Below are 26,304 nucleotides of genomic sequence, written 5' to 3'. Positions count from 1 at the left end.
ATGAGGTGATATCACAATCTCCTTGGAGCATGCTGTATTATCTTCTAGGCCCATCCCATTCAAATCCACATTCTCTCTTCACTCCTGCTCCCTCCCCAACTCTCAAGATGTTTCTTTTCCTCACCTTCTGATACCTTACCTATTTCTTTACGCTGTGTAGTTCTGAGTGGTTTTCAGCCAGTAGCAGTATGGGGAGGGCCTTGTCAGTCTCAGTGTGACACTAATATATAGTCTCCATCCCACCCTTTTTTTTTTTTTTTAAATAGGTGCATGGGCCATCACCATCTCCACTCAAAGCATTCTCACCCCCTAAACCACAGTTCAAGGCCTCAGATCAAAGAATTGCCCTCCCCAACCCTAATTCTCCTCTTTAATTCCCCCTACCCTGAATCATAGATTATTGTCCCACACTCCAACATTGTGTTCCTTTCAGGCCAACAGAATTAGTACCCTCACGCCCTACTGTCTTCTCCTTCTTACAGCCAATTGCCAGAAGAGGGAGTCCATCCACACTGAGAATGGGATTTTGCTACCCAATAGAATTGCCCTTTAGATTTCATACCAGCCTCATGTTTGTGCCTGCTGCATCTCTGCCAGAACTGATTTTGTCAATCATTCAGGAGAAGCAGCACTGAAACAGCACCACTCTCTTCACTTTCACCACTATGGTGCAGGCAGCATATTATGACTGACCGGAGCAAAGCCTACAAGTATGCATCAGCAGCAGGGAAAAGTGACCAAGAGAAAAATAAATATGAAAGCTCGCAGCAGGAAGGAAATCCAGAGAAGAGGCAGGAGGTGGAACACAACAGAGGGAAGATGACACCTTTTAAAATTTGTTTGCATTTGAAAAATATTGCTAATGTATGGTTTTCTTCCTATTAACCATTATCTGTGGGGGAAAATACATTTAAAATAATGGAACTCTCAATTTTATAACTGAATAAAAAATAAGGGTTTTTCTGCTCATTTAAAATGCCTCTCCCTCCAAAACACCTTTTCGGATAGAGGAAGATCCTTTAGAGTAAACCTCTAAATTTGTTCTAAAATGTGCACTTTAATACTTTACCCTTGGTTTCGTATTGCCCATTTCCCAGCCCTTGTCTTCTTTAGCCTAGATCTTCAGGGTGGGGGCAATCTTTTATTATGTGTCTGTGTAGCACCTAGCACAAGAGGGCACCAGTTTCTGTTGAGGCCCCTAGGTGCTATTCTGATACATATAAGTAAATAAAGACAACAGGAATCCCTGGTTGATAGCAGAGGCAGGGTGGCTCTGGGCTGACATGTGCGACACAGCCAAGCAGACAGAATTCACAGGTATAGGGCACCGCGCCAAGTGAAAATCTGCTTTTACCTCTAGAAGTATGTTGAGTTGGTGAGAAAAGAGCAGGATCCACAACAGACCCCACTTCTAATAAGGAGCAAGATCTAAATCCATTAGCTGGCTGCTGGGAAGAATTGCTTGTTGGCAAGATAGCCAGCCAGCTGTTTCTTAAGAGCTACATGAAGCAGCAGAAAAGCTTTTATCCACAGAATGATGTCAGGTGTACAGTGCAGTTAAGGGGCTGTCTTCTTTCTCTAGCAGCTGCAGTAGCATCTTCCCTCACCTACTTCTAGTTCCTGCATATATACCTGGGTGATAGGATAGGACTGAGAGAGTGCAGCCAAAAGTAGCTGCTTCTGGGAAAATATCCTCTTCTTTCCCTCTTTCCAACAGTTATGGCCCTAGCAGCGAGCAGGCCAATGCCCAACCATCGTCTCAATCAGCCAGCTGGTTGGAGGTTTTGATTTCCTTTCCCTGCAAATTACCTACTAGAATGGTCCTCTTGTCTCCTCACTGGCTCCTTCATTTTCACTTACCTGCTGCAGAGAAGGAATAATAAAATAGTAATAAAAAAAGAAAGATGGGGAGGGGATTTCCTCTATGTCCCTGTATAGCAGTTAGGTTACTGCCTGTCAAATATCTGCTGTGATCAGTGTGAGAACAAAGAATGACTCCAACCCCTGCCTTCAACCAGGAAATGGAGGAAAGGGCTAGAAAACAGGCAATATAATTGAAAGTGTAAAGTTGTAAAGCCGAAGTTTTAAACCATACTCAAATTTCAGGGGTGTCTACTCTATAGGAACTTCCTAGATTAAAAAAGGGCAGTTGGAACTTGATAGAGGAACAAACGTTATGCTCACAATTCACAAGTACTACTGTGCATATCTGAAACTCAAAGAAGAGACAATTTACTTTCAGAGCTCACCCACAAATGAACTATAGAACTTTCCCTTATTAGACTCATCCAATCTGTATTCCTAGATGGTATTAAGGAGTCCAAACATGTTCACTATTGACTGAACATCCACTCTGTCACACTACATTAATTTTAATAGACCCTCTTGCCAATACACCTTAGTAACAATGTGCTCAATCAGATTTTCTCTGCCCACCATAAATTCTAGGGTGAATTAGGAAAGGGTCTGTTAAAGGATGATACAGGCCATTCTTTTGTGATGGTTTGCAGTTTTCTCTCCCAATACATTTTCTTTTTATTTAGCACTTCCATTTTTATCCGGTGTTCCTCTTCAGCCATCTCACACTCCCTTTCTATCTGTTGTATTTTTGCCACATGCACTTCATTCATTTGTATCAGTTGCAGTTGTAAAATTGACATTTGCTGGTGATGCTCTTCCTCGTGCATCTTTTTCAAAGCTCCCTCCTGAGTGGCTTTACTTCGGTAGTTTTTATTCGCTGTTATTCTGACAGCTGAACATGAGGGCTCAGGTTGGGAGGTGCCTTCACATATTGGGAAATGTACTATCTCTTTCTCTTCATCACACAGTTCTCTGTTTGAGACAGCAAATGACTCTGCAAAAAAACAGCAAAAAAACCTGTAAGATACACAATCACGCTGATTGAAAAAAAGGAGGGTAAGGAATAACACAGTCATCGGTCAACACATCACATGCACACCTTGTGTTTCTGTAATGTAATGTAGGAGTCACCAGGTGACACAGTCTAAATATTTAGCATTCCCTTTATATTTTGACAGAGCATGTGTTAAGATTTTCAATCTCTCTCCGAGAATTGTATCTGAGGTAAGGAAGCACTGGCTCCTACACTAAACTAGAGATTTAGTATGCTTTTTCCCCCTTAAGCACCACTCCTGTACACCCCAGAAGTATGCATTTTTACATCAATTTATGTAGGACCAAATTACATCAACCTTATTTTGAGATATGCCTTATTAGTGCAATTGAAATGAATAGGACTATTTGTTCAACAAAACACTACTGAGACTAAAGGTGTTAGGAAATAGGAGTACTGTTACAGATCACCACCATCATGTGTGTACCATAAATAGAATATTAACAATTACAAAAACAAACAGATCACTTTGTTTAGAGAAATATTAGGTAACAATGCAGTCAACTTTTTCTTTTTGGGGGGGGACACCAAGCTACAGGATGATCCTTCTTACACAACCCAAGACACATTGCCTCACCTTATTTGTGCAAAGAACTGTATTTAGACAACAACAAACCAATGCAAATCCATTATACTTATTTCATTTGTTTGTTTGTTTTAAATAGTAATATTTCTTTAGCAGGTGAGTGCATTCTCTCTTAGTAGTGAATAAATGATAAGCAAATGCTATGGTAATACAAATAAGTAATAATCACTAAGTATCTCCCCTTTCTCTAATTTTACTGTGTATGTACTTGATATACTTTTTATAACACTTTTTTAGTCATTTATTTAATTTGGTCAATTTTTTCATTTCCAGTGACAAGCAACCAATAGTCTAGTGGTTACTAACCAATGAGAGATTGATTCTTTATTTCTTTGAATAAGACCATCTCTACTAGTGGCTCTTTTGGTTTTCAAATGCATCTCAATGCTTTCATAAATTGGAGCTATGCATTATTGCGTAAAAATAGACCCAGTGGCCCCTTCAAAGCTCCCTTCTGTGCCACCCTAATCAGAGCCAGTGAAGGAACTTATTCCCTATTATGCAAGGGGTATAGTAGATGCCCTCCTGCAGGGTCACTCCACCTGTACTCTCAATGAATAAGGGCCGGCCTCGATACCTCTCATCTTCTCTCACAAATGTCTCAAGTATTCTTCCATGCTGCTTCTTTCAAAATATATCTGTCAGCCTTCCATCTCATTCAAATCCTTCCTGAAACCCCTTTCAGTACATCATTTACCAAAAACGTGTTTTAACACCTCTCTTGACCCATCAGGACATATGTACTCAAACCTGAAGCGATGTTTAATCATGTCTTTAGCCTATGCCCTTTCTTGCCCCTTTTCTTCCAGGTTGTAACTTCACTTGTTTCTTAAGACTATAATCTAAACAGAAGCTTTTTGGAGCATGGACTTGTCTTATGTTTCCTGTGAAGTATATACCGGACTTATGTACACTACAAAATAAAATAATAAATACTAATAATCTTGTAGGAATGTTGGAAATCAGTGATTTTCATCTGGAAAGCAACTGACAGGTTATGTGGAGTTAAATCTAAGTAGTAATGAAAAAGGATTATTTTTGTACATTATGTAAGTGGTTTCAAGCCATCTGTGCACTTTCAATAGAATATATTTTATTCATTTCCTCTCTAGAACCACAGGTAATAGATTTTATCTTGGCAGTGGAACTGCGTGCATGGGTGGTGAGAAATGCTGGGGCTATTTGTCTTCTCATGACCCTGGAATAGGAAATATCTCAGTATGCAATTTTTTTTAAATATTTGGATCATGCCCAAGTCTCTTAAAAAAAAAAGTTAACCACTGATGCTCAGAAAACTGTCTGAATTTCAAGAAGTCTCAGTATGCCAAATCAATGTCCCCAATCTGTTGTCCTTTTGATAAGCTAAAATGAGACCGTGCTAGAGTCTGTTTATCCTATTCTAATAGAACTGGAGTTTTGGTGCCTGGAGATCAATATTATTTCCATTTGCATTCAATAAAATGGCACTTTCTGTGGCAAATGGTGCAACAGAAAAGGAGCTACAGAATGGGAAACTGTTTAGCTGCTATGGATGAATGATAACCATTAAGATGGTAGTCTGGCTCATTCACTATTTCAAGACGTAGAAAATCTTTCAGGGTGAGTAGCACCTCTATCTTACAGGATGTAACATCTAGTTTTTATCCCACACTCTTTCTGTAAGAGGTTGAATATCACAGCTGAGATATTTACCTGAGTGGAGAAGAGAGATAAATAAGGAGTCAATATTTTCAAATCTCAGAGACAAAAAGGGTTGGCAGTGTCAAAGTTTAAAGTGCACTAGCATGCTACACTATTACATCAAGTCTTCATGGTGCCACAGGATGGAGAAGGAGATGACATTTTTACAGTGAGCTATTTACAAGAAATAGTAGTGAATGATCCCTCAGAGGTAGTGCAAGGGTCAACATAGTAACCTTTGGTTCAAGTTGCATTAAATTTTTATATTGAAAGAGTTTACTTAAGAACATAAGAATGGCCATACTGGGTCAGACCAAAGGTCCATCTAGCCCAGTGGCCAATGCCAGGTGCCTCAGAGGGAATGAACAGGTAATCATCAAGTGACCCACCCCCCGTCGCCCATTCCCAGCTTCTGGCAAACAGAGGCTAGGGACAATATCCCTGCCCATCCTGGCTAATAGTCTTGATGGACCTATCCTCCATGAACTTATCTAGTTATTTTTTGAACCCTGTTATAATCTTGGCCTTCACAACATCCTCTGACAAAGAGTTCCACAACGGACTGTGGGTGGTGTGAAAAATTACTTCCTTTTGGTATTTTTAAACCTGCTGCCTATTAATTTCATTTGGTGTCCCCTAGTTCTGGTGTTATGAGAAGGAGTAAATAACACTTCCTTATTTACTTTCTCCACACCAGTCATGATTTTATAGACCTCAATCATATCCCCCCTTAGTAGTCCGTTTTCCAAGCTGAAAAGTCCCAGTTTTATTAATCTCTCCTCATACGGAAGCCGTTCCATACACCTAATCATTTTTGTTGCTCTTTTCTGAACCTTTTCCAATTCCAATATTTTAAATTAAATTAAATTAAATTAATGGAAATATCCCATCTCCTAGAACTGGAAGGGACCTTGAAAGGTCATCGAGTCCAGCCCCCTGCCTTCACTAGCAGGACCAAGTACTGATTTTGCCCCAGATCCCTAAGTGGCCCCCTCAAGGATTAAACTCACAACCCTGGGTTTAGCAGGCCAATGCTCACGCCACTGAGCTATCCCTCCCCCCTATATCTTTTTTGAGACCGGGCAACCACATCCGCACACAGTATTCAAGCTGTGGATGTACCATGGATTTATATAGAGGCAACATGATATTTTGTCTTATTATCTATCCCTTTCTTAATGATTCCCAACATTCTGTTCACTTTTTTGACTGCCGCTGCACATTGAGTGGATGTTTCAGAGAACTCTCCACCATGACTCCAAGATCTCTTTCTTGAGTGGTAACAGCTAATTTAGACCCCATCATTTTATATGTATAGTTGGGATTATGTTTTCCAATGTGCATTACTTTGCATTTATCAACACTGAATTTCATCTACCATTTTGTTACCCAGACACCCAGTTCTGTGAGATTCTTTTGTAGCTCTTCGCAGTCTGCCTGGGACAACGATCTTGAGTAGTTTTGTATCGTCTGCAAATTTTGCCAACTCACTGTTTATCCCTTTTTCCAGATCATTTATGAATATGTTGACTAGGACTGGTCCCAGTACAGACCCCTGGGGACACCACTATTTACCTCTCTCCATTCTGAAAACTGATAATTTATTACGACCCTTTGTTTCCTATCTTTTAACCAGTTACCAATTCATGAGAGGACCTCCCCTCTTATCCCATGACAGCTTACTTTGCTTAAGAGCCTTTGGTGAGGGACCTTGTCAAAGGCTTTCTGAAAATCTAAGTACACTATATCAACTGGATTCCCCTTGTCCACATGTAGTAGATTGGTGAGGCATGATTTCCCTTTCCAAAAAACATGTTGACTCTTCCTCAACAAGTTATGTTCATCTATGTGTCTGACAATTTTGTTCTTTATTATAGTTTCAACTAGGAGAGAGATCACTTGATCATTACCTGTTAGGTTTACTCCCTCTGGGGCACCTGGCATTGGCCACTGTCAGTAGACAGGATACTAGGCTAGATGGACCTTTGGTCTGACCCAGTATGGCCATTCTTATGTTCTTAGTTTGCCCAGTACTGAAGTCAGGCTTACTGGCCTGTAATTGCCAGGATCACAGTCTATGGAGCCCTTTAAAAAAAATCGGTGTCACATTAGCTATCCTCCAGTCATTTGGTACAGAAGGTGATTTAAATGATAGGTTACAAACTACAGTTAGTAGTTCTGCAATTTCGCATTTGAGTTCCTTCAGAACTCTTGGGTGAATACCATCTGGTCCTGGTGACTGATCGCTGTTTAGTTTATCTATTTGTTCCAAAACCTCCTCTAATGACACCTCAATCTAAGACAGTTCTTCGGATTTGTCACCTAAAAAGAATGACTCAGGTTTGGGAATCTCCCTCACATCCTCAGCAGTGAAGACCGATGCAAAGAATTCATTTAGTTTTTCCACAATGGCCTTATCATCCCTGAGTGCTCCTTTATGCTCTTGATCGTCCAGTGGCCCCACTGGTTGTTTAGCAGGCTTCCTGCTTCTGATGTACTTAAAAAAAACCTGCTATTACTTTTGAGTCTTTGGCTAGCTGTTCTTCACTTTTTTGGCCTTCCTAATTATATTTTTACACCTCACTTGCCAGAGTTTATGCTCCTTTCTATTTTCCTCACTAGGATTTAACTTCCACTTTTTAAAGGATGCCTTTTTGCCTCTCACTGCTTCTTTTCCTTTGTTTGTTTAGCCACAGTGGCACTTTTTTGGTTCTCTTAATCTGTTTTTTAATTTGGGGTATAAATTTAAATTGAACCTCTATTATGGTCTCTTTAAAAAGTAGCCATGCAGCTTGCAGGGATTTCACTTTTGGCACTGTACCTTTTAATTTCTGTTTAACTAACTTCCTCACTTTTGTGTAGTCCCCCTTTCTGAAATTAAATGCTACAGTGTTGGGCTGCTGTGGTATTTTCCCCACCACATGAGTGCTAAATTTTATTATATTATGGTCATTATTACCAAGCGGTAGCTGAGAACTACTATGCAGGGGTTGTAAATTTACACTATAAAATTTAAAGATCATTCTTAGAGAATCCATGATATACCCTAAGCCAGTGCAGTGCAAAACTTACTGAATAATACCCCGTACACCTAGCCAGCCAGAAAAGCTTTGATTTATTTTGCTGTGAAAAATACCAACAGATATTTTGTACGTGAGTGAGACAGAAGAGATCCTTCTCCTCTAATTCATAAAATGAAAAAAAAAAAAATGAAAAAAACCCCCAAGCTGTAAGGTTCTGAGATAAGATCAAATTTTTTATTTTGGGGCACTGTTTACCATCTGAACTGAGTAGACCTCTGCATTTTTGAATCAAAATAAGAACAATTATCAGAAAACAAACCTGGCCACAATTTCAACAATATTGGGCTCCATGGGTCATAGCAATTTCTAAAAACAGGTAAATATCAAAATACCAGCAAAAGCTATCTTTGGTTGGGGCCACTCTCCTTTCTGGTCCTGGATTACTCCTACCTGGTGTAGGTTAGCAAACAAGGGAGAAGAGAAAAATACTTCTCTCAGGATGACCTTTAAAGGGCCATCCATCTGCTTTAGTCCAAACAACAAAGTGCATCTTAAGTCCTCTACATCAACTACCTTCAAAATAAGCAAGGGGGTAACTGTGGGGGGCGGGCGGCGGAAGAGGCACATATATGCAACCACTGCAGGGAATGAGGGGAGCATGTCCCTTTTTATGCAATTCATGCAAAACCTTAGTTCCCACCTCATTAACTTCAATGGGATTATTCATGTGATTAAAATTACACACATGCTTAAGTACATTGCTGAAGTGGGGTCTTTAAACCCTAAATAAAACGATGTAAAGTATTACTATGGAAGAGGACAAGAAAAGGAACATCATGTAGAATCTGACCCCCTCTTTCAACTGTTCTGTGTGACAGTGAGAAATCTGGAGATCAAGAGAGCAGTAACTGAACTGGAGTGAAATCATATTGGATATATGCCACTACACGATCTCTCAGTGTTTCCCTTAAGAGGGCTCACTCCACACATATTACTGCACAAATGCTACCAGAGCCTTCCTCTCACTAAGTTACATAGAGGAGCTCAGACCTCTCATTGCTTTGTTGGAGAGGCTGAAGAATTTGACTCTCGTACACTCGATAGCATTGTCCTAAACAAAAAACCAAAACATTTAATATGTAGTAAAAAAAGCAGACATATACAAAAATGGGATAGGTTATTTTTATTGCTTCTGCTCATATTTACTATACTTAACAAATTTCATTCTCATTAGCTGGGAGGTATAAGGCGGCTACATATTGGAAAGAGATTAGCCTCCTCCCCTGCCACATCAGAAGTAGAGTGGTTTGTTATGGTCTAGATATTTATCGCAATACGGACACTTACTACAGGCTTGGCACCCCCTTTTGGAATAAAAAGGGCTCAATAATTACCAAGAAACCTAGGGCATTGCACTGATTTGGGGTTTAGCATATTTAAGTTGCACATTAAACCCATACTGTAATTGTTACATTAATATGTTATGGGCAAAATTCCTCAAAGAACAAATATTTTGGAAGAGGATTCTATGATGGCTATTAAAATTGATTCAGAAAAAGCTAGTTCTACATTATTTGATCTTCATGCTGGCATGCTGCCACCTTATATCCTGTGTTAAATATGTAGGAGGTTTTTTTAAAAAATATGGTTAGAATAGATATATTCTACTGCAATGACAGCCCATGAAAAAAAATGTGGAAAGTTGGCTCAAACTATATGTATACCCCCAAATAAACAAAAACAAAACCAAAAAACAGGAGGACCAAAACAATGCCACCATGGCTAACCAAAGTAAAAAAGAGGTGGTTAAAGACAAAAAGACATCTTTTAAAAATTTGATGTCAGATTCTCCTGAGGAAAACAGAAAGTAACAAACTCTGGCAAGTCTAGTGTAAAAGTATAATTAGGCAGGCCAAAAAATAATTTGAAGAGCAACTAGCAAAAAAGACAAAAAAACTAAACCGCACATTTTTTTAAGTACATCAGAAGCAGGAAGCCTGCCAAACAATTAGTGAGGCCATTGATTTGACTGAGGTGCAAAAGGAGCATTCAGGGAAGACAAGGCCGTTGTCAGGAAGCTAAACGTGTTCTTTGCATTGATCTTCACTAAGGAGAATGAGAGGGAGACTCCCATACCAGAATCATTCTTTTTAGGTGAAAAAAATCTGAGGAACTGACCTAAACTGAAGTGTCGATAGAGGAGGTTTTGAAACAAATTGGTAAATTAAATAATATGAAGGACCAGATGGTATTCACTCAAGAGTTCTGAAGGAACTCAAATACGAAAGTGCAAAACTATTAACTGTGGTATGTAACCTATTGCTTAAATCAGCCTCTGTACCAGATGACTGGATGATAGCTAACATAATGGTGATTTTTTTTTTTTTTTTAAAGGCTCAAGAGGTGATCCTGGAAATTACAAACCAGTAAACCTAATTTCAGTACTGGGCAAATTATAGTAAATAACAGAATTATCAGACACATAGATGAACACAATATGTTGAAGAAGAGTCAACATGGCTTTTGTAAAAGGAAATCATGCCTCACCAATCTTGATGTGCCAACAAACATGCAGACAAGGGTGATCCAGTTGATATGTAGTGCATTTGGATTTTCAGAAAGCCTTTGACAAAGTCCCTCACCAAAAGCTCTTAAGCAAAAACCAGTCCTTTTTGGGACTGTCTGTTCATGGACCAGAAATTGGTTAAAAGACAGGAAACAAAGGGTAGGAATAAATGGTCAGTTTTCCAGTTTTCACAGTGGAGAGAAATAAACAGCAGAGTCCCCAAGGATCTGTACTGATAACAGTGCTGTTCAACATATTCACAAATAGTCTGGAAAAAAAGGTAAACAGTAAGGTGGCAAAGTTTGCCAACAATACAAAATTACTCAAGATATTTAAGTCCAAAATTAACTGTGAAATGTCATAAAGGGACCTAACAAAACTGGGTGACTTCTGGGCAACAAAATGGCAGGTGAAATTCAATGTTGATAAATGCAAAGTAATATACTTTGGAAAACAATCTCAACTATACATATAAACTGACGGGGTCTAAATTAGCTGTTACTACTCACGAAAGATCTTGGAGTCATCATGGATAGTTCTCCGAAAACATCTGCTCAATGTGCAGCAGTAGTCAAAAAAGCTAATAATGTTAAAAGGATTAGGAAAGGGATAAATATGGGATATTCCCCATTAGGAAAGGGATAAATAAGACAGAAAATATCATGCCACTATATAAATCCATGGTACACCCACACCTTAAATACTATGTACAGTTCTGGTCACTATCTCAAAAAAAATATATATTAGAATTGGAAAAAGTACAGAGAAGGGCAACAAAAATGATTAAGGGTATGGAATAGCTTCCATATGAGGAGAAATTAAAAAGCCTGGTACTGTTCAGCTTGGAAAAGAGACGACTAAGGGGGAATATGATAGAGGTCTATAAAATCATGAATGGTGTGGAGAAACTGAATCAGGAAGGATTATTTACCCTTTCACATAAGAAGCAGGTGTCACCAGGGCCAGCTCCAGGCACCAGCTTACCAAGCAGGTGCTTGGGGCAGCCACTTCAGAGAGGGGCGGCACGTCCAGCTGTTCGGCGGCAATTCGGCGGACAGTCCCTCACTCCTGCTCGGAGCAAAGGACCTCCCGCCGAATTGCCGCCGCAGATCGCGATCGCGGCTTTTTTGGTTTTTTTGTTTGGCTGCTTGGGGCGGCCAAAACCCTGGAGCCGGCCCTGGGTGTCACCCAATGAAATTAATAGGCAGCAGGTATAAAGCAAACATAATGAAGTATTTCTTCACACAATGCACAGTCAGCCCGTGCAACTCATTGCCAGGGGAAGTTGTGAAGACCAAAAGTATAAGTGGGTCAAAAAGAATTAGATAAGGTCATGAAGGATAGTCCATCAATGGTTATTACCCAAGATGGTCAGGGATGCAACATCATGCTTTGGGTGTCCCTAATCCTCTGACTGCCAGAAGCAGGGACAGGATGAAACATGATGGAGCACTTGATAAACTGCCCTTTTTCTGTTCATTTTCTCTGAAGCATCTGGCACCAGCCACTGTCGGAAGACAGGATACTGGGCTAGATGGACCATTGGTCTGACACAGTATGGCCGTTCTTTTGTTTAGAAAGTTGGTTTTACAGTATTATATCTGCATGCTGTCATGCTACTATATTACGTCCTGTGTGAGATACGTAGGTTTTTTTTAAAATTGTTAGAATAGATTTATTCCACTGCAGTGACAGTCCAGAAAAAAAGATGTGGAAAGTTTTGTGGTTTTTTTATGTTTTATTAAGAGTTCATTAAAAAAAATGAAAGGCTGGAGGGGAGCATAGGGAATTTCTTGCCTCAGAAGATAACATCTAAACTTGCTGCTTGTGAGGAAAAAAATAGCTGGTGATCAAACAAGCAAAGCAATGCTTTTTAAACGATCAGAAGTGCCCTTTGGGACTTTCCTCTTCCTCTTCTGTGTGATGGCTATCAGGAAATAGAGGATCTATCCACTTCTGGAAAGGTCAGCTGTTTAAATGATAACCAGTAACTTAAAAATGTACATAGTTTTCTTCACACTTGTAAAAGAATCAGATTTTACTACTGTGTATCTTGTGAAATATACAGAAGCCCTCAGTATTTTTGCTGTGAAATGACTTTTTAATAGCCAGCAATAAAATTTTAAATAGAGAGATTTACACTGCTAAATTGACCCCTCTAAAAATAGAATAAATAATGAAAATGCATACACACCCTTAACTAGAACAGTGTTACTTGGATCACTATAGTAGCATTTATACCTTGGTTAGAAGCATCAGGTTGATATTCAGAATCTTCTTCTGGTGGACTCTGTATAAAGTACATTTGCTCAGGCATCATGCTGGCAATCTTCTCTTTCCCTATGATGTGAGTATTTATAAGTGGACTAATACTTCTTTTTACTTTCTCCCGTCTTTCATGTGCCATTATCTTTTTTGTCCGTGCCTTGATATTTTCCCAGCATTTCTTTAACTGCTTGAAATCTCGTAGTGATACACTAGGTTGAGAATTATATTCATGGGCAAGCGCTTGCCAAGTACGTTGTTTCAATGCAATAGTTCTTGCATCGCTTTTTTTACACTCAAGTACATATTTGTATTTTTCAACTAATGCAAGCAGCACACTCTTTTCCACTTCTGAGAAGTATTTAGCAGGCTTTATTATTTCGTTGTTTTGCATTTTCTACTGTTTCTCCAGGAAGCCAAAAAAAACCCTATAAAAACAAAATGTAAAAACAAATAAGGATTGGTTGTTCATTCTGGCATCAAATAATTATATATCAGCAAAGGATTCCAAAATTATGCCTTCAGTTAATAATTTCTAAAGCTGTAATTCTACAAGGCCTTCTTTTTTATATGATAGCTGAATAAAATTTTGGGATAACTAGACAAAATATTTAGGTTATCTATAGTATAAATATCAGCTCTTATATAACAACACCTAACTAAATTGTTATGTAACAAGCACATGATACAGGATAAGCTTCCCATTTTAATTATGATTGGCAGGCCAGTGACGCCACACCTTGTATCATAGCATTAAATAACTAACTATGTGTAGCTATAAAAGCATTTAATTTACAGAAATAATTTGATTTAAAAAGGATATCTAGAAGGTCATCTACGCTACCCCTGTCATTCCAGCAAGTGAGATTTTAGAATCGTTACTGCATAACTACTGGCTTAACATCTAAATCTAGCCTTGAATAGCTCCAGGGGAAAGGATTCCACAACCTTTTTCGCAGCTGGTTTCATTGTTTATCTAATGGTTATAAAGTTTTGCCTAAAACTGAACATACATTTTCCCTGTAGCATTTTAAGACAATTATTTTTGTTCCATCCTTGCTAACTGAGAATAACCAGCCTCTATCCTCTTCCCAACAAACCTTTCCAATGTTAAAATTCATTGTTCTACAAGAATAGCGCGAATTATAATATCCCAATTATAAAATGCAGTGTTTTGGGCTTGCTATAAATTTTTATAAAAGTTGTCATAAGGTTTTTGAAACATGATCAAATATCTTGAAATGTATTTGTTTATTGTAATTTTCTTGTAGTCAATATGTTTCCCCCCCCCCCCCCAAGTGTTCCAAGTCACTCAAGTCTTATTTCATTCTACAATATTATAGGACAGATAATTCTGCCTTTCTACAGAAAGCCCTATTGGAGGACTAAAGATACTTCGAAAAATATCATGAGGTTGGAAAGAGACAGGGTTTGAAGCAGTAGACTTGAGCGCATTTATGGAGCGGGCCAGCTCTCTGGGTAGGTCTACACTGCAATGTAAGCCTGGGTTCAGATTCAGATTTGAGTTTAAACCCTCCTTCCAGTCACACACAAATCTGTCTGACTCAGGACAGTAAGCCATGTGGACCTAAGAGCCGGTGGGGGTGGACCCGAGCTAGAGTCCAAACTATCATTTGCAGCATGGATGCAGCTTGGGCCTGGTTTCCCAGACACATGTCCTGAAAGTCCACCAACAGTATATTCCATGTCCTATGGACCAGTGTTCCTTGGCCTTTCTATCCCATGACTAGCCAGGTGCTCATCGTTTAACAGGTGCTCATCGTTTAACTTTCCATTTTATTCTGATCTCTGAACTGGAAATCGAGTGAACCATCTCACGTGTTAGCTATGGCGACCAACAAGAAGTCCTTTGCTGAGCGCGCTGCTACCTGGTCACAGGACCACAGTCAGATTCTGGCAAATCTCTGGTATGATGAGAGCAAGATGTTCAGCTTCAATAAGAGTGCCAGAAATAACCATGTGTACCAAGAAATGTTGGAGAACCTGGCAGCACAGGAATGCATTCTCTATTATGAGTCCAGGCAGTCCCAGTGGTAGGTATATAATCCATGTGTGCAGTATTAAGAGTCCATATTGTTGGGGGGGAGGGGTGCATGGAGTCCATAGACAGCTATAGTCCAAGCAGGCTATATTGTGAGCTATAGCTGCACCAAGGTAACTGCATGAATGCAGACAGCTTTCAGCAGCTCACAGGAGGCAGTAATACACGTAGAAGCTAGCGCAGCATCTTGTTGTTTTCATGTATTTTCATCCAAACCCAGGTGCTGATAGTTGCAAACTTTTCCTACATTAGACACTACAGATTGGAGTCACATTTTGGGAAAAGGCATACTTGCTGGGCCCGCCTCTGTAAGTCACCAGCCCATTCCCCTTGTAGATGTGTTGTCAGTCACCATAAGTTTCAAAAACCTCATTAGCATACAAGGCAGCTTGCCCCTGATAGCTTGAGGCAGAATATCCCTTTGCCATTTAGGAACCTCCAGAATCGTTATGTCCTCTAGAATGTTGAATGCTTGAAAGGATTTTGAAACCACATGTAGAAAACCATGGCAAGGGGCATCACCCTCCCGCCTTCCCAAGGCTGAAATTGTCTGCAATATTTTAAAAAAAGATGTATCAGTTGTAAATTTCACCTCACCATTCTGTGTGAATGCTTTAAACTCTGCTTAATTCTCATGTGCGTCCATGGAGCCTCTGGGAAAACCTTGCTCTCGGAATATACTGAAGCACTTTTTTACAAAGTATCATTTTTTGGCCTTGAGATTTCAACGACACTTTTGGTGATGATGTAGTGAACCTTTTCTGAAGCATTGACACAATAATGTCCTGTTTCATTTCTGTTTTCAGGCCCTTCTATCTCTGCAGGACAGCCCCAGTCCAGCAGAAGCCAGGGATGTCACAATGCGATCAAAGAGGAAATGTGTCCACAACAGCTTTATGGTGCACATCCTGGACAGGGCCAGCCAGCAGTTTCAGTACCAGAGGTAGAAGGATTCACAACAAATTGAAAGGCAATGTCTGATAAGAGACTTTCAGTGAAGTTCCTTCAGCAGGGACATCACTGGAGGGAAAAAGACAGAGCACAGCAGAAAGACCTGTTTGAAAGGCTGCTTGTGCTAATGACTGGGAGAGTGCAGGCTTCCACTCCACCTACACTTCCTGCGCCAGCACCATGGGTGGTGTCCCCTCCATGCTACATGTCCTGCAGATCAGGAACCCATTGGATAATTTTGTGGTTGGGTGGCTCATGCAACCAGAACTGAATGCTAGTTGGACTTGGCAAATGTATCCCCTGTAATCCTCCACACCTGTGCAGTCCTCCACCCCTCTGCAACAGCACCAAGTGCATGCAAAATGCACTAGAAGGGCAAAGAACATGGGGCTGGGGACACTCTGAAGTAGGGAAATCTTTTTTTTTTTGGCTCTGGTTTCACAGGTTTGGACAGCTCACTGTTTGAGATATGCACTTTTTTATTTTGTTTTAGTCGTTTCATGGCAGCTGGCCTTATACATTTTTTAAATAGTAATTTTTAATACATTCATGTTAACATATAAAGGCTTTGAATTCATTCACAGTTTATTACCATCACTACAGATGAACTACATAACACATTCATTTCAAAGAACAAAGATAAAACCATGATGGGGCATAACTAGGAAGTCATATGCAACAAAACATCTCAATATAACATTTCAAATCCACAAGTAAAAACCTGAGTTAAATTCCTCCATAAGAAAATGCATAAGAGCCACCAGCCCCTCCACGATAGTATAAGCAGTCATTCCATCCATAATTAAAAATTCATAACCATCACTGGCCTCCCTAGCATACAGCAATAGTACTTCATGTATTGTTGGTATTGCTGTACAGATACATTGATAAACATACTACTTTCTCTCATTCATTGGTCCATGGAAGGCCATAACGTGGTCACACAAAACATCCTTAATTTCTGTTGCACTTTCTGGCTGAGTGTACTGGTCTAGCAATCCATTACTGTCAAGAGTCTACTCTGAATGAGGTGACTCACATTTGGCTGCACAAAGATTGGGAAGAGCACAGTGATGCAGAGAGCATTGATAACACTGGAACCTAAACAGTTCTGTGAACAGCACCAGCAGGATTTCCATCTGCCAAATGCACTTTCAACCACCATTCTGCACCTACTGAGAGTGTGATTAAACCTTCTTTTGCCCAGCCTCTGAGATCAGGGTACGGTTTCATAACCCAAGCCAAAAGGGGGTCTTCTGCAGCAGATAGAGTTACTCCATTTATGACAACGTCATTTGGCGGGCACAGTGTCTCAGCCTGTCCATGAGGGTAACTCCAGACTGGGGAAAACCCCGTCATCATGCACTTTGCCAGTGCAGCCTACGTTGGCATCCATGAATCAGCTTCTTTGGTTGACAAGGGCCTGCATAACAATGGAGTCCCTTTGCAGTTTATGTACTCATGTGCTCCTTGAGGATGGCAAACTATGGACACGTGAATCCTATCAATGGCCCCTGCACAGTTTGGAAACCTCACAGCCAACTTGCCAACACCAAACTGGTTAGCAATGGACCTGTAGGATTAGAAGTAGCCAGCTTCCAGACCGGTATAGCAACCCACTTCTGGACCACCATTGCTTTCCTCATTCTTGTGGTGGGGCTAGCTGTTCACAAAGCTACAAAAATACTGCTTTCTTCATGCAGAAGTTCTGGACACACTGCTGGTCATCCAAGGGATGGATGATGATGTAATCCCACCAGTCTATGCTTGTGACTCTGCTCCACAAGCGCCGGTCTACACAGGGGGCATTAGCTGCTCACGACTCCCGGTATAGTTGCATCAGCCAGTTGGAGTCTCTCATGTCTGTATTATCCTCCTCCACTGAGAGGTATCTTTGGAAGGTCAGAAAATGCTGCAAAAATGTCCACCAGCCTCTGATGGATGATCTGACCGTTTCCTAAACAGGAGCAAAAGCGTGCCTCATTCACATTACTGGCTCTGGTTGACAGGAGCATGCAGACCCAAAAGATAGCTCGGTGTTGGCAGGCTGAGACAACTTCCAGTAAAGTGCCATGGGATGGACAGTCAAGTTTTCCCCACAGTGCACCATGAAAGAAAAGCTAGAGTAGCCACACCAGGGGAGGATGCCAGAAAGCCTGGGATAAGCTGGTTTGACTCTGGTCTGCATAGTGAAGTCTGGATGCAAGAGCATGGGTGTGAAAATTCTAAACCCAAGGTCACTAATCAATGTGGACAGTCAAACGTGGGCTTAGAAACCTGTGCCTGCAGACTCGGGTCCCACAGACCCAGGCTTACATTGCAGTATAGATATACCTTCTACGGATCTTTGAGGTCCATGATCCTCTGGCAATACTGCTCATACCTGGACCTCACTTCCACCAAAGGAAAAGGCGCATTGACATCAAGGAATGGGATTCCATAGGCATTAGTTACGGAGTATTTTCCTGTGTGTTTGACAGAAGATTTTGCTGCAAAAAGTATTTTTTCTCTTGCCATGTTCCCTCCCTGCTTAGCCATTTCCCCTAAAACCATGTAGCCCCAAAGACCTGTGAGGTTTGCACAGAGGAGGTTTTGTGTAGTCAGAAGAGATCTATTAAGACATTTAGTTCATCTCCCTGCCAATGCAGTATTCTTCCCTACAACACACACACTAGTATTTTGTCCAGTGCAGTGAGGCATCTCTTATTCCCCTTAGGAGATCATTCCAAAATGGAACAGATTTCACTGTAAAAATATGTTTTCTGGTATTCAGTCTAAATTTTTCCTTTCTACATTTCATCCTACTAAGTCCTAGTTATTCCTCCTTGTATCATCCTAAATAAATACTTTCCCTCAAACACATTTACAGTCAGCTATTCTTATCTCCTCTCAGTAGACGACTGATTAATTAATATTTTCAGAATGAGTGACAGAAGAAATGAGCAAAGGTCAAAAGAAGGAAACAAAAGGCAAAGGAAATACAAAAAAAATCCAACAATCCTGAAAACAGAAGAACAGAAAACCCAGAAAGAGGACTGTATCCTAGGGGATAAAAAAGAACAAACTATGGGGTAGGAATTGCAGCAAGGTGGACAGGAAATAAAATAAGAAGCTCAGCCTCAAGGAATAAAAATGCATTTGAGAGGCTGGTATTGAGAGAAAATAGTAATGACAGATGGAGAAAATACTGCTTCCTCCTATTCAGCCATTTACTGTATTGCATCTTGATTTTTCATTTTGTAAGGAGAAAAAAAAGTGGAAAAAGAGAGGGAGCTGGGTGGCTTGCAGAGGAGGGAGGACCCTCTGCTGTAACACTTCCTGCATCACATCATGGCAGATGTCCCCTTTTTCTTTGTAAAAATCTGGTCTCCCCACCTGATGACAGAGGAGTTCCTCTGTATCTGTAATCCCAGCAGTGCACTTACTATATGTGCAAAGAAACCCTGAAAGCATAGCAATCCAGGTATTCTAATTGCCTGCATTGAATACAAAGAAAAGTATACCAGCTTTAAAAGTTTCTTAAATATAATGAAAAAACAATTTAACAACAAGAGAAGAAACTGCCATCTGTGATGATGCAAACTAGGAATGAGTAGATACTAATTTCTAATGCTAATAGGAAAGTTTAAGTTTCAAAATTGCTGTTAAGTAAAAATCAATGCACTCTGCCCACTCATCCATGTTACTCAAGTCATTCTAACATACCAAACTGCTCAGCAGCTTCAAACAGCCTCCAAAACCAAAACTAAAACTTGGCAACAAAGCATGGCATTTCTTCCCCCCAAAAATGTTATTGAGGTCCATGATGGACAATATTCATTCATACATCAGTGGCAAGTTTAAAGTCCAATACCTTGTGACTAGAACTAGGGAAAGGGGGAGATTTTCTGCTTTCCAGTGGGCCATGTTGTACTTGCTTCTAGCTCTGGAAAAGTCAGAGATATCCGACTGTAAAATCATTACATTTTTATGTCTAGAAAAGACATTTAATTTGCAAAGCCAACCATGTTAGAGAAGTGTATTTAAAAGAAATTAAACACTGTAGTTTTAACTTTTCTTTCCCACAGATACCTGAAAATTTGGACTCACTGTAACTCAGGCACTTGGCTTTGCAGGTTTCTAAATAGTACAAATTGGCATATGAAAAGTGAGTGATGTTGTGGTTCAAAAGTTCAATGACTCATGAATAATGCAGCCATCTGAAACTTACAGATAAACCTTTTATATCACACCTTCATGTATTACTAATATTTATTATTTACATTGTGGTAGCACCTAGGAGCCCTCATCATGGAACAGAAACTAGGCACTATGTAAATACAGAACAAAGAGACTGTCCCTGCCCCAAAGAGCTTACGATCTAAATATTCATTCTCTCTCTCTCACACACACTATTATAATCAGATCTTCACATATTCATACAGTCTGCATATGCTCCCATGGAGCTGGCAGGGTCATGGCCTGACTCCATTAGAAGACTTAAGAGACTGCCAAAAGTTGTTTGAGATACCTAATGACTAAATGAATCAAGAATGTACTTTGAAGCACCTTCTCTTAGATACTTCATCTGCTTGCTTCAATATGTTGAGGCACATTTCCAGCCATTAGATACTTAAGAAGTGCCTTGAGATATCTCAAAACATCAGAGAAGGTGCAGTGAGATACATCAATACATTTGTCCCTTACATGTGCTGAACAACTTCTGTCAGCCCTTTGGCTATTCCATGGAATACGAGGAAGAACTCTCTTAGCCCACATCTCATAGAACAAATAATTTCCATGAGATATGGGCCATGGACTATATATGTGCCCAGTAAGTAACCTAGCAAGCAGAAATCTTTGTGGAAATGGAAGTAATTTTCTGTGCATGTCCCATAGCAGCAAGCAGGATCAATCTGGGAACAAGTTAGATACATGAAAAACTGTTACATGATAAATCCTGAGAAACAAAGGACTAAGTATTCTCACACCCTTACCTGTTCCCATACAAATTCCTCTTGCAGTCACAAGCATGTGCAGTAGATAATTTCAGTATGCCCAACATTCTATGCTGGCATAAGGCATAAACAATTCAAACTTTGCATTAAAAAAAATAGTGGATTACAAGTTACATACCGTGCAAACTGAAACCTTTATTACTTTCAAATACTAAACTATTTTCATTCCACCTTATCTTGGAAAGCATACTTCCATGAGGACTAAATATTCAACCTTTTTATATTTGGCTGTTTTTTAGTTATTTATTGGCAAAAGTAGGTTGGGAGAATTATTATATTTTAAAAAGCTACACACAGAGAAAGAACAAAGCAGGTGTGTATTATTTTATACATATATAATACTCTAACTCCAACATCTGCAAGAATTTCATGTGCATCTTTAAAAAAAATTACTTTCAAGCTGAGCCCAAGGATGGACAATTTCAATTTCAAAAGACAGGTTTCTGAGAAAGTTCCAATAAGAGAAGATAGAATTATGGAAATCCCTACCCAACCCTATCTTTAGTTTTCATTACCCACAAACATTATGCTATATGGATATCATCTGCTATTTAACTGCAGCCATCTCGGGGGGGGGGGGGGGGGGCAAAGTTGAATTCATTTAACAACACACAGCAGCATTACAGACAGTAATAGTTAAGCAGAAAAATGAAGAATAATTTATCCAATGTAAGTTAAAGGAAAAAATCAGAGTAGATAATATAATTATCAGAATTAGAAGTTGGTCATGACACCAGGGCTAAAACCCTTGTTTTTAGGGGGCAGGGCAAAATGGCATGGGATTTGTAATGACCCAAAGCAGTCAGGACATTAGGTTTACAGCTCATTCAAATGATGGAACTTCCAACAGCCCAGTGTCCCACTTTCCTACAGCATCTAGGCTTTCCTCAGTGGTCTCCCATCCATGTATCACCTAGGGCTGACCCTGTCTAGCTTGAGATGTAATAAGATCAGAGTGCGGCTGCAAGCATGGTTTCTCTAAAAGCAGATTTTCCATTATGTGAATTCACAGTTGTCTTTAAATACTTGGTAATTAAATATACATTACTAATCATAATGAGAGGTATACATAAACTATAATATTAATATTAAAAATAGTTTTTTTAAAATATTTTCTAATCCTGTTTTAATACAAAGTGTTAATAGTTACAGTGGGTTGTTAGATAAAAAGACAGGCAATTAATTAGTTACAGTCCATAAAATTGTTTGTATTCCGGTACTAGCAAAATAAAATTTTAAAGCAACCCAACCTACTAGTTATGGAGGACATCAAAAGCAGTTTGTGTAAGGCAAGAGGTAACAGATGCAGGCTATTATTTCTAATGTTTTCCTGGAATCTCTTTTCAAAATAGACAGAAATATGAATCCTACCAGGCTTTCATGCATCAGGACATCTCAAGCATTAAGAGCTTGTTCTTATTTCCTTGCTGTTTCCTTCTTTCCTCTTCTAGTTAAATGAAACAGAGAACAGATTCTAGCCTGACAAAGAAGAATGCACCACCCAATGCATACATACAGGCTGCAGCTGATACACAAATAACAGCAACATAAACCATGGCAGAAATAATGAAAAATGTACATGTTATTACCCCAAGTCCCAGGAAGGCCTCGCTCTGTTGTATATGTAAAAATAACCCCACCCTTAGATACCAAAGCACAGCCCAAATGATTTCTCTGTACTCTTAACAAAGCACCACGATTACCAATCTAAACCCCTCCCCCTACTCCGTTACGGTGTCGGGGCTGGGCCTTTTTCCTTCTTTAACTCCCTACCGGCAGGTCAGACACCACTCCTTCAGCTCCTACCAAACTCCGATCTGGATTTTCCTGCCCTTCCGAGTGATATAAAATGAAAGGAATTCATTTAATGCATGTTACAGTCGAGGAAGATCCAAAGTGGATGAGTGGGTGGATGTTATTTTCAATTATTTATTTTAGGGGATTTGACCACCTGTATCCCACATGCCAACTTTTAGACTTGATCAAGAGGGAGAATTTGGTTTGATGTAGGAAAAATAAAAATAAAGCTTCAGGTTCCCCTACGAATTTATAAAATAACAGGTGCAATATCCTGCATTTTAGAAGATTCTCAAAGATAACCTGCAAAGAATGAAAAACCAGGCTTGTGACATTTTTAGTAGATGATGAAGACCTGAAAGATTTCCCTTTCCTGGCTTTTACCACTGCCTTCCTCTTCTCTCCCTCCCCGAAATTCTGGGCTACTGAGCCTGGAAGACTGAAGAACTAGCAAAATCACAAGAAGAGTGAAAGCTAAGGAAGAAGAAGTGTTTTTAGTCAACCTGTTTAGAATGATTTGTTTTTGTTAACTGTCTCAGTTTCAGCCTTGACTGCTCCACCCCGACCATCTTTCTGGTCTTCCATGAAGGTACCCTCTTAAGTTTTCTAGCTCCCAGGCATTACCCCTCTTGGGAGGAGGACACCCGTGTCGCTCTCTCTACAGAGAGAAAATTTAGGCCTATAGTCCCTATGCACTTCACTGTGGTTTCCCTAGCATCCAGTGCCAGTGGTTAACCTTTCACCAGGAGCTATTACAGTTACCAACCAGCCTTCACAAAGCAAACTGCTCTTATTCATAGAATAAAAGCATTACAGAGAAGACATAGAGAAGACAATAAAAACCTATCCTCATTCTAATAGCATTGTGACATTATTGACATAATCTGTAACTGTATAGATCACTGTTGCGACCACTGTTATATATTTGCAGCAAATATTGTATAAAGGTTGCATAGGTGTGCGCAGCACATTTCATTAGAGTGTGAACCCAGGGAATTTTATTTTTTTATTTTTTTAAAGGCGAACATCATAAAGGTTGGGGTGCGGGATGGAGTGCGGGGTGTGGAAGGGGGTGCGGTGTGCAGGAAGGGGCTCAGGGCAAGGGATTGGGGCAGAGGACGGGTGCTGTGTGTATGAGGGGGCTCAGGGAAGGGGATTGGGGTGCAGGAGGGGTGTGGAGTGCAGGAGGGGGCTCAGGGTAGGGGGTTGGGGTGCAGGAGGGATGCCGAGTGCAGGAGGGGCTCAGGGAAGGGGCTTAGGGTGCAGGAGGAATGCTGAGTGCAGGAGGGGCTCAGGGCAGGGGGTTGGGGTGCAGGAGGGATACCGAGTGCAGGAGGGGCCTCAGGGCAGGGGGTTGGAGTGCAGGAGGGATGCCGAGTGCAGGAGGGGGCTCAGGGCAGGGGGTTGGGGTGCAGGAGGGATGCCGAGTGCAGGAGGGACTCAGGGCAGGGGGTTGGGGTCCAGGAGGGGTGCGGCAGGGGGCTCAGGAGAGGGAGTGGGGGTGCGGCAGGGGGCTCAGGACAGGGAGTTGGGGTGCAGGAGGGGTACGGTGTGCAGGTAGGGGGCTCAGGGCAGGGGGTTGAGGTGCAGGAGGGGTGCGAGGTGGAGGCAGAGGGCTCAGGGCAGGGAGTTGGGGGGCGGGGTGCAGGAGGGGTTCGGGCTCCGGCCTGGTGCCGCTTACCTGCAGTGGCACGCTCCCTGCCTGCTTGCCCTGTGTAACGAAGCGGTTCTGGCGGGACCCAACTGAGAGTGCCAATTCAGGACAAATCGCTTAAAACAGGGCAGTTACAGCCCTAGGCTGGGGTTTTTCCACCTCTAAGACAAACCAAACCAGCTTGAAGTTGTCAGTGTGGACAGATGGCAGTGCTTTCCCCACTGCGCTCTACGAAGGCTGGTTTAACTCAAAGCGCTCTACATCTGCAAGTGTAGCCATGCCCTAATTTTGCTAAATTAGTGCAATTTTGTGTATGGATACTCTTAAAGTGATTTAAATCTGGTTTATAGCAGTTTAGCATATCCGTACACAGGGTTTGCTTTGGTCTAAAATGGTGCCAATTTATGTCTAGACAAGCCCTCAAAGTTTGGAGAAAGAAAACCTTTGTTAAAGATTCCCCACTTTCAATTAAGGTCTAAGAGCTAAACATCTACATCATCTGAGACTCACAAAGAGATTCTCCAGCAAACTCATGGAAGATCAGACTGAGGCCATGTCTACACTTCAGAGTTAAGTTGACTTAAGTTACGTCGATGATAAAAAAAAAAGTTGTAATTACATCACTTGTGCATATTAACACAACACTCTTTGTGGCAGCAGAGTGCATCCGTTGTTGGTACTCTAGCACCGACAGAGAAAGCAGTGCACTGTGGGTAGCTATCCCACTGTGCAAATCACCACCTTCTCCAGATAGGAGTTCTGGGAATGGATCGCAGTGAATCATGGGGCAAGGATCATCACCCCCATGATGCAGTTTTCTCCATCCCATAACTCCAAGGACTTCTAACTGTGTTTCATGCCATTTTTCAACTGCTCCTGAAAACTGTGTACCCGCCATCTCTGCCTGAAAGCATGGATCTTGCATTGCTTGCCAGTCTTGTGATAAGCATTATGAACACAACCTAGCTGATCCTGCAGTATTTCATGACCTGTGAATCTGAACAGGAATCAGTGCTGCCTGCGCCCTGCTGTGTGCCATGGAAAGAAACAATTCAAGATTGAAGTTGACATTCACAAAACAGGTGCACATGGTGGACCCTCACTATTGGGCTCAGGAAACAAGCACTGAGTGATGGATCAGCTTATGATGCCGGTACGGGATGACAAGCAGTGGCTGCAGAACTTTCTTATGCACAAAGCCACCTTCCTTGTGTAAGGGGACTGTTGGCCCCTTACTAAAACTCAGTGGGTTTTTTTTGGTTGGGTAGCTCCCAGTACCAAAAGAAAGGGGAAGGGTCAATGGGAAATCAGGACCCTGAGACTGACAGTCCCCCAAGGGCAATGGGGAGAGGCCAATGCTCCAGGTCAGCCTGACTGACAGAGCGGGCAGGTTATGAGGGAGTCAGGAGGCCAGGGGGTTCCCATCCTCCGTGTGAGCTGGAGAGCTGCCTGGAACAGAGTGCGGCCGAGCTAAGGAGAGAGAAAGAGCCTGTGCTGAGCTAGGGAGCAGAGCGACAGCAGCAGCCCAGAGAGCAGACCTGTGCTGGGAGGAAAACAGCAGCAACCAGAGCCAGAGGGGCCAGAAAAGCAGCCCAGAGAGCTGGAGGCAAAGCAGCAGCAGCAGTGCTAAGGTAGGCTGGAGCTGGGACAGAGTGGTGGGGCTGGAGCAGTCTGGAGCCAGGTGTGGTGAGCAGCCGGAGAGAGTGAGGGGGACCCTGGGCAGTGGGCCCAGCACAGGGAGATGCCCCCAGCCAAGAGGAGGGGCGGAGGGGCCGGAAAGCGCCACGCTGGGGGAAGAAGCAGGGGAGG

The 26,304-nt window shown here is 41.2% G+C and overlaps 1 protein-coding gene across 2 annotated transcripts; it reads right to left on the bottom strand.

Annotated features, from left to right (window-relative positions):
* Positions 1–245: 245 nt before the first annotated feature.
* MSANTD3 (Myb/SANT DNA binding domain containing 3) lies at positions 246–22,804 on the bottom strand. Of its 2 annotated transcripts, none has more exons than XM_034761440.1 (3): positions 22,416–22,804; positions 13,011–13,462; positions 246–2,854 (listed from the first exon to the last, which is right to left on the bottom strand). In XM_034761440.1, exons 2-3 carry the CDS (start codon positions 13,426–13,428, stop codon positions 2,445–2,447), a joined length of 828 nt encoding a protein of 275 aa, XP_034617331.1. In that variant the 5' UTR covers positions 13,429–13,462; positions 22,416–22,804; the 3' UTR covers positions 246–2,444. The 2 variants fall into 2 exon arrangements, with proteins under 2 accessions (XP_034617331.1, XP_034617330.1); XM_034761439.1 differs by having other exon boundaries at positions 22,634–22,804.
* Between the last annotated feature and the right edge of the window lie 3,500 nt (positions 22,805–26,304).

Source organism: Trachemys scripta, chromosome 2 (genome assembly GCF_013100865.1).
Source record: "Trachemys scripta elegans isolate TJP31775 chromosome 2, CAS_Tse_1.0, whole genome shotgun sequence".
NCBI lineage: Eukaryota > Metazoa > Chordata > Testudines > Emydidae > Trachemys > Trachemys scripta.
This window is presented reverse-complemented; position numbering and strand designations above follow the sequence as displayed.